Raw genomic sequence first — 8,931 nt, 5'->3', positions numbered from 1 at the left:
TCTCTTGAACCAAGACTTCACAGCATTTCCTTGGCATTGATTCATTCTCTCCCCCCCCCCTTCTTTCTTCCTTTCTCTTGCTCTCTCCTCTCTCCCTCTCTCTGCCCCCCCCCCCTTTTCTCTGCTTTCTCCGCTTCGAAATTGGCACTTGCACCGGGAATCCTTATCAAAGGCTGTTATTCATTGCAGAGAACCGGCTGAACCGTTCAACTCCCATCCAGCCACCGGGACTCCCAGCCCTGGATTTTACTACTGCTGCTGCTGCTGCTAGAGAAATTGGACTTCGCTGAAAAACCAGGAGCTCCTCACCGCCCGGGCGAAGGAAGGGACTGGGAAGGGATGCCCCCTTGCTTCCTTTGCCCCGTCCTCCTTCCCTCGGCTTAGGGGACCCTCCCAGGAAGAGCCGAGCTCCGGTTTCCATCCCTGTTAAAGGTACGTCCGTCCACGGGAAAGCAGGCAGACACGGATCTGAGCAGAGCAGAAGTTTCCCGCACGGGGGTACGCGTGGCATCGGCTGGCCCCCAGAGATGGCTGCCCAGAATGGGCACCAGGGATGCAGTTATCTCCTCGAAAGCTCCTTTGGTGGGTTTTTTTTTCTTTTTCCCCCAGCTCTTAATTCCAGCCCCCCCCCTCCTCTTGGGAAAATGCCTCTTTCTCGGCAGGGAGGACCCCCAGAGTTGAAATGTGATGGGGTCTATAGGTGGGTGGGCTTGGGAGGGGGGTTGTTGCAGCCCTGCCTGACCCCCATCAGAGGCCCCAGCTGGGGAAAGCCTCGCTCTGCCTGCCAAAGTCAAATACCGCTGAATTTCTTTCGGAGCAGCTGAAGATGCCCACTTCCTTCTCCCGGGTTTTGCTGCACGCAGGGCGAAAGCATCCCTTGTCACAGTTTGGGATGCCAGGCAGAGAGCCCGGCAGAGATCCATAGAAGTGCCTCCTCCCCCCCCCACCCTCGTTGTTGTCGCTTTTTTGCATGTCTCAATATGTGACTCGGTGGCTTTCCACTTTCTGATAAGACCTTGCTTGTCAGAAAGTCGCAAAAGCCGATCACATGACCCCGGGCGGGACACAGCGGCCGTCGTAAATACGAGTCAGTTGCCCAGCGTCCGAATTTTGATCTCCTGACCCTGGAGATGCTGCAACGGTCGTGTGAAAAAAGGTCGGAGTCAGCGCTGACTTTTTTCAGTGCCGTTGTAACCTCAAGCGGTCACTAAACGAACTGTTGTAAGCCGAGGACTACCTACATTCAGTTTTCTTATTGGCGCCCAACTCAGCCAAGTGTGTTTCTCTCCCTCTCTTCCCCCCCCCGCCCCCACAGATGCACTTTGTGTCGGACGCTGTCGCGCTGTGTGTGTAAGGCTGGGGCGAGACATGTCGCAGATGCTGCACATCGAGATCCCCAATTTTGGGAACACCGTGCTGGGATCCCTGAACGAGCAGCGGCTGCTGGGGCTCTACTGCGATGTCTCCATCGTGGTCAAGGGCCAGGCCTTCAAGGCCCACCGGGCAGTGCTGGCCGCCAGCAGCCTGTACTTCCGGGACCTCTTCAGCGGGAACAGCAAGAGTGCGTTTGAGCTGCCCAGCTCCGTCCCGGCCACCTGCTTCCAGCAAATCCTCTCCTTCTGCTACACCGGCAAGCTGACCATGGCAGCCAGCGAGCAGCTGGTGGTGATGTACACGGCGGGATTCCTGCAAATCCAGCACATTGTGGAGAAAGGGACCGACCTCATGTTCAAGGTCAGCTCCCCCCACTGTGACTCTCAGACGGCCATGATCGAAGAGGCCGGCTCGGAGCCCCAGAGCCCCTGCAACCCCGTGCAGATGGCCTCCATGCCTTACGTCATGTCCCCTTCGGTACCCATCCCGCTCCTCACCCGGGTCAAGCACGAGAACCCGGAGCAGCAGACGCCGCTGCCGGGACTGCCGGCCAAGAGGTCCCTGGAGGGGGGCCTGCGAGACACGGCGGCGGGCAGCTCCTCGGGCACCACGGCGGTCAAGCTGTCCCGCGTCTCCTACTACGGGGTGCCCAGCCTCGCCCCGCTCATCTCCAGCATCTCGCAGGCTCCGTATGTCCAGGGAGAGCGGACGAGTCCCGGGGCCAGCAGCATCCCCACCACGGACAGCCCCACGTCCTACCACAACGAAGAGGATGAGGAGGATGACGAAGCCTACGACACCATGACGGAAGAGCAGTACGGGCAGATGTACATCAAGTCTACAGGCAGCTATGCAGGTAATCCTATTTGCTTCCCCTTCCCCATACGCTTCACAGAATAGCAAAGTTGGAAGAGACCTTGGAGGTCTTCTAGTCCAACCCCCCGCTCAGACAGGAAACCCTATCCCATTTCAGACAAATGGCGGTCCAGTCTCTTCTTAAAAGCCTCCAGTGTTGGAGCATCCACAGCTTCTGGAGGCAAGCCGTTCCACTGATTAGTTGTTCTCCCTGTCAGGAAATTTCTCCTTAGTTCCAGGTTGCTTCTCTCCTTGATGAGTTTCCATCCGTTGTTTCTTGTTTTGCCTTCTGGTGCTTTGGAAAATAAGTTGACCCCGTCTTCTTTGCAGCAGCCCCTCAAATATTGGAGCCCTGCTATCATGTCTCCTCCCCTGGTCCTTCCAGAGCTTGTTGTCTACCTCTTCTGAACTCTTTCTTTATCTCCTCTGCTTTTATGCTGAGATGGATCTCAAATGTTGGCTTGGGCCATTTTGGGGGCAACACTGAACTGTGGTTCAGGAGAGCGGTGCTTTTCTGACTTTGGGTGGAAGAAATATTGAGCGTTTGGGGTTTTAGTGTTGAACGTGAAAAGTCTCTGGTTATATTTGCAGCCTGCTCAGGGGAAGCCACTAGTCTGAGATCTTGAGAAAGCCGACCAGGCAGTCAAAAGAAATGGATTGGCTTGTTTGACGATCATTGTCAAATCTTGGTTCTTTATTCTTCTTCCTCCCTCCCCGGTGGGTTTAAGAGTCCTCAACCCCAAGATTGCTGATAAGTAGCAATGAAATTGGGTCTTCCGAGAGTGAAGAAGGGCTGACCCTGCAGAAAACAGGATCCTTTGAGTCGAGCTCATCCTCTGGTGACTTCAAGCTGTTTGTAAAAATAATAAAGACAAGATACAAACAATTAAAATAAAAACCATAATAGTGATTTGCAGCAAGGTGCAGTCAACGCTGGGCCCCCGTCGTCCCCCCCACTAAAAAGCAACACCAGGAGCTGATTTTCACACCTTGCGCCATGCCAGAAAAGAACCAAGGTTACATCTCAAACCAACTCTTTGCGAGAACAATTTTTCACACTGACCCCCCCCCCCCACAATTCCCGAGTGTGACTTTTCTCCTCCTCCCCCTCCTCTTTTCCAAGGGCCTCCAGAGAAGCCGGAGCAAATTCCCGTGGAGAGCCGCTCCTGCGTCCTGATACGGCGCGATTTGGTGGCTCTTCCGGCGAGTCTGATCAGCCAGATCGGTTACCGCTGCCACCCGAAGCTCTACTCGGAAGGGGATCCCGGAGAAAAACTTGAACTGGTTGGAGGTATTTATGAACAGGACCTCTCTCTGGGTAGGGCCAAGCAAAGTTGCCAAGGTTGAAGAACGCGGGCATGGGCTATACAATGAATGGATTTTATTTTGGTTTATTTTGGCTGCAATGCTTGATGGTTATTTAGGGGGAAAAGTCCAGGGAGAAAGTTAGTCTCTTACTTCCAAACTTTGCTCAACCAGGGTCTTGTAGGTCTTGCCTTACAATACGGGTTATCCTCGAATTACAACCACATTCGGGACCATCAATTCCATTTCTAAGCAAGGCAGTCGTTAAGTGACTTTTGCACGAAGCTACGACCCCTTTGCCAGGGCCGTGTGGCCAGAGGGATGCTGTGGCATTCACAAGTAGGAGGACTGACCAGGCTATTTGTTTTCCGTGCTGGTGTAATAAATGTTGTAAGCTAGCTGTGCCTCAGTTGGATAAACGAAATAATGAACTAAAAGGTTTTGGTTTGGCAAACAAATTCCTTCTTCCTCTGACTGGCCTCTGCTTTTACACTCTGCCCGTGGCCTTGAGAGGCAGGTGTTCCTCAGGGGCTGAGAACACGCAGCGTCCCTCAGTAGTACTTTCGAGCTGGGTAATTGCTCTGCTGGGAATTACTGATTTTATTTATTTTTTTAAAGCATCTAATTGAATTCTCTCACACTCCCTTCGTCCCTCCCTTTCCCTGCTTCTTCCAAAGATCACGTAGATGTCTAGGTGGTCACGAGAAACAAAGGACACCAAATTGTGTTGGTTGCTTTGCTACACAGCTATACAGGTTGTCCTCGACTTACGGCCATAATTGAGCCCCAAAATTTGTTGTTATGTGAGTTTTGCCCTATTTTGCCACCTTTTCACCCTAGTTGTTAAGCCATTCCACTGATGGATTGTTCTCACGGTCAGGAAATTCCTCCTTAGTTCTAGGCTGTCTCTCTCTTTAAAGATCTTCCATCCGTTGCTTCTTGCCGTGCTTTCAGGGGCTTTGGAGAAGAGGTGGACCCCCCTCTTCTTTGGGGCAGCCCCTCAAATGTTGGGAGATTGCCATCGTGTCACCCCAGTCCTTCTTTTCACTAGATTAAAGTAGACAATGCAAGTTTTCATGGTTGTGAAGAAGGAGTATTAGCAGCAGAGGTTGTAGGAATTCAGTTCCCCTTGTCATCCAATACAACGGTGGTGTTTGCCCTTTTGTCCAACCACCATTCATCTCAGTTAATACAGGCCTGGCCGGTTGGAGGCTCAACATAGACTTCAGCTGGTTGGAGAAGGTCCAGTTGTCCTTGAGGGAGGCCTTGAACTCCTTTCTCCCAGCTGCCGATCCAGCGCCTTCACCTCTTCTCCACGGGTGGAGGCCTGTGGGAAGCTGGGAGTTGTAGTTCCCTCCAGTGCACCCAGCCAAGTCAGAGGAATGGCCGATGCCCCGTGTCTTCTGGAGGTGGTCATCCTATGGAAGTCCACCTTCCCAGCTGTTTGGAAGCATCTCGGTGTCGACGTGGTTGTGTCTGTCCCAAGGTCTGGCTGCTTAGATTGGTCCCAGATGTGGTTTCTCCAGGGCTGCAAAAGTTCCAGCATCTGGGATGGTGGACAGTGGCCGCAGCTGCTTAGCCTCTTCTCCTCCTTCTCCTCCCCTTCTTTCTCCTAGGTTCTGGGGTTTACATCACCCGAGGACAGCTCATGAACTGTCACCTCTGTGCAGGTGTGAAACACAAAGTCCTCCTCCGACGTCTCCTGGCCACATTCTTCGACAGGTAGGGTGACCATCATCACCTGCACTGCCCGTCATTTTCTGTCTGGGTAAAAATACTTTCCTACAGCCAGAAAAGAACGGCAAAGACCTTTGTGGGGTTGGAGCAGAAGCCAGAAGAACCACTCTGAAAACCAGGAAGGTTAGGCAGGACTAGAACTCGTCTCCTGGTGATTGGCCGACGGTCACTCAGCTGGCTTTCATGTCTAAGGTGGGACTGCCTTGGGCTCCATCTTTAAACGAGGGTGGGTGGGTTAGGATCTGCCCGGAGCCCTCCGGCTCTTTTGCCCAGCCGTGGGAGACGCTGGCTTTGGGGAGATTTTGTCCTGAGGTCAGACAGGTGGACTTGCAGCTCCCAGAATTCCTCAGCCAGCCTGGCCCTTGTGGAGAATTCTGGGAAATGAAATCCACCCATCTGGCGGACACTGCGTACGGGAGGAGAGTGGAGGTCCTTGCATAAAATAACATTAGAAGGCTTTTTTTATCCGGTTGCTCAATCAAAAACTTTTTTGGTTCAATGAAAAAAATTTTCACTAGGCCCTTACGACCACTAAGACCTAAAAAAAAAAGTGAAAATTCTAGACACCTGAAGTCAAGGGTCTTAAATCGGTCGTTCCTGAAGTCAAGGGTCTTAAATCGGTCGTTCCGATTTATTCACCAACATTCAAAACCGGATGGAAAAGGACTCCCAAATTCCCCCCCCCCCCCCTGCTTCTTCTGGAAACAGGAACACCTTGGCCAACAGCTGCGGAACAGGAATCCGCTCTTCCACCAGTGACCCCAGCCGGAAACCCCTGGAGAGCCGGGTGCTTAACGCTGTGAAATGTAAGTAGGCGGATACAGACGGCCCTTTGGGGACCTGGTGATTATTTTAATCTTTTCTAAAACCACGCAGAGGAAAAGGTGGATTTATCTCCGACCTCTTGCTAGCGAGAGGTGCTTAAAATGGAGCAGTCAACAGTCAGCTGTTGCCCAATTCTCCTTCCATTGGGATGGGGGAGGGGGGAATTTTGGATGGGTGGAGAGAAATAAGAAAGAAAGAAAGAAAGAAAGAAAGAAAGAAAGGAAGAAAGAAAGAAAGAAAGAGGAAGGAAGGAAGGAAGGAAGGAAGGAAAGAAAGAAAGAAAGAAAGAAAGAAAGAAAGAAAGAAAGAAAGAAAGAAAGAACAGACAGACTTTCCAGAACAGAATCCCCACCATGTCCTATCTAGACAGCCACAAATCTCCTCAAAGCCTTTTCATTTCTTGATCCTCACTTCCTGAGGAGAAGCCCCCGGGGACCTACTTGCCCAGCCCACCCCGTGAGTTGCCCTGGCAGCCTCTTCCCGCTCTCGGCTAACCCCCCACCCCCACCCCCCCTGTCTTTGCAGTGTATTGTCAGAATTTTGCCCCCAGTTTCAAGGAGAGTGAGATGAACGTCATCGCGGCCGACATGTGCACCAACGCCCGCCGGGTGCGCAAGCGGTGGCTTCCCAAGATTAAGTCCATGCTGCCCGAGGGGATGGAGATGTACCGTTCCGTCATGGGCTCCACCACCACCAATGTCCTCCTGGATCCCGAATTCCAGCCTTCCTCCGCTCAGATGTTTGAACAACGGATCTATGCAGAAAGGAGAGGCGATTCCGGGACGATCGTGGCCCTCAGAACTAACACCGTCACGGTTGACCAGAGCAACGGGACCGGCCCCTTGTTTGAGCCGACCGAGGAGGGCGAAGGGGCCAGCTCGGTCATCCAGGAGTCTGCCGGGCCAGAAGCCATGGCTTCCGACACCCAAAGCACCTCCCAGCCCTTCGAAGAAGGACCGGGGTCCCCCAGCCGGCCGGAGACGCCTGCGGCGAGGCCAGAGGCGGCCTACGGGGGGCCCTTATGAACCAGACCGCTCTCTGGAAGGATCTGTAATCCTAAAGCTGCTTGCATGTTCTTATTAATTACAAAAGAAACAAAACACACACACGTGATCAAACCATTTACCTACTGAACTGCTACCGTTGCCTGAGAAAATTTGATTTTTTTTTAGTCTGTTCGTATTTAGGATCCCTGAAGGCGTGGCCCGGTGGGAAGACCTCCTTGTTCCCAGATCAGTACAGACAGGAGTAGCGGGGTTCCTTCCCTCCAAGAATAAGGAACGAGGCCATGTCCACCCCCACCGCCGCCCTGTTCAGCAACAAAGAACCAGCCGTCTGGGCTTGGGAGAAGTTAGTGGTGATCGTTATCCTGGTTTGATTCGGTTCAGCTTGGAGCAGGTCCTTGGCTCGGATCTCCGGGTGGAATCCTTGGCCGGAAGTCTGCATTGTTGAGCATCCCGGAGAAACTCACCCGAGCAGGCTGTAGTAAATGGGGAGCTGCGTTCCCCACACTAACGGGCATAAAAAGTTGGGATCTCTTTCCTTTCCGCCATTCCTCTCTTCCAACTCCGTCGTCCGGCTTTCTAATCTTGCGAAGAAAAGGGTTGGCTCCTTCCCGTTTGCGAGGAAGCTCTGAGCAAGAGGCACCCTGAGTTTAAGGCAGTTTGAGATGTCTAGGTTTTCTGCCCGGAGCACTTTAAGCTTGGCCACTGTAAGACCTGCGGACTTCAACTCCCAGAATTCCCCAGCCGGCACAGAATTCTGGGAGTTGAAGTCTATACATCTTAAAGTGACCGCCAAGATTGAGAAAGGTTGGGATAAAGCGATTTGAAAGCAATGCAGTTGTTTGGCTCCTCAATCTGAAGCGGCCCTGCTTAGTTGCTCAGGGCAAAATGGAGAGTTGAGTGCATTATGGGGGTGGGGGTGATGTATGGGAGGGAACCATAGGCTTCTTGGCTCTTTTTCCCGGGAATGGGGGAGCTACTTATAGCGAAATGCATGCCATTTGGCCAAGGAGATGACTGTAGCTCGTGTGGACTTTTTTCCCCATTGCATTTGAGTCTAACTTTAGGCGAGGAAGGAAGAATCGCTGGCTTTGCGTTGGAGATTGTGCACCCTAGGGGAATAGCCGGATTTCCCCCCCCCCCCCAAAAAAAATCCCTTCGGTCATTCTCCCAAACGACGACGGGAAGACCTAATCCGCTTGTGGCAAGACTTCCGTTTTGAAAAGGTTGCGGTTGTGGTAGGCAACACAGCCTCCAAATATGGCTGCTTTGCTTGGCATTGAGCTTCAGGGAGGTGAAGGAGGAGGCAGCCCGTCTCCTCTTGGGGATTTCAAGGACTTTTCGATTTATTTTCCTGGCAGCAATAAGGGATTAATTTTTTTTTTTAAAAAAAAATGGCCCGGCCCAGCCCAGCCGACAATACTGGGATCTCCTCCTGGTTTCCTTTCCCTTTCCCTAGCCAAATCCACCTGCGCTTAGCTTCTTTTGCAACCAGCCAGGGGGGGCTCATCCATCCATCCATCCATCCTGGTTCCCTCCCTCCGTCCCCCCCCCCCGGTAAAAGTCGCAGGACGAAAGCAAATACTTGAACGGCTCAGAACAGGATCCGCAGAGAGCATCGCGTTGCACAGTTCGAATATATTTTTGTATCAAGCACAATTTTATGTATGTCTTTCTTTTTGGGGGCGAGCTGGGGGGGGTGGGAAGAGGCGGGCTTGGATTTTCTCGGTGGCTTTTGACTTTCGGAGAAGAAGGAAAGAGGGGAAAGAGAAAAAAGAAAAGAAGGAAAAAAAAAAACCCTGAAGACAATGTGAACAGTTTTAAGGCAGGG

The 8,931-nt window shown here is 52.4% G+C and overlaps 1 protein-coding gene across 1 annotated transcript; it reads left to right on the top strand.

Moving 5' to 3' along the window:
• The first annotated feature begins 1,368 nt into the window (after nt 1–1,368).
• On the top strand, nt 1,369–7,121 carry NACC2 (NACC family member 2). The gene is made up of 5 exons (XM_029285762.1): nt 1,369–2,230; nt 3,353–3,520; nt 5,151–5,256; nt 5,980–6,077; nt 6,622–7,121. The coding sequence occupies exons 1-5, from the start codon at nt 1,369–1,371 to the stop codon at nt 7,119–7,121; spliced, it is 1,734 nt and encodes a 577-aa protein (XP_029141595.1).
• The last annotated feature ends 1,810 nt before the right edge of the window (nt 7,122–8,931 follow it).

This window comes from Protobothrops mucrosquamatus, unplaced genomic scaffold, assembly GCF_001527695.2.
Source record: "Protobothrops mucrosquamatus isolate PMUCROS unplaced genomic scaffold, P.Mucros_1.0 scaffold2208, whole genome shotgun sequence".
Lineage (NCBI taxonomy): Eukaryota > Metazoa > Chordata > Lepidosauria > Squamata > Viperidae > Protobothrops > Protobothrops mucrosquamatus.
This window is presented reverse-complemented; position numbering and strand designations above follow the sequence as displayed.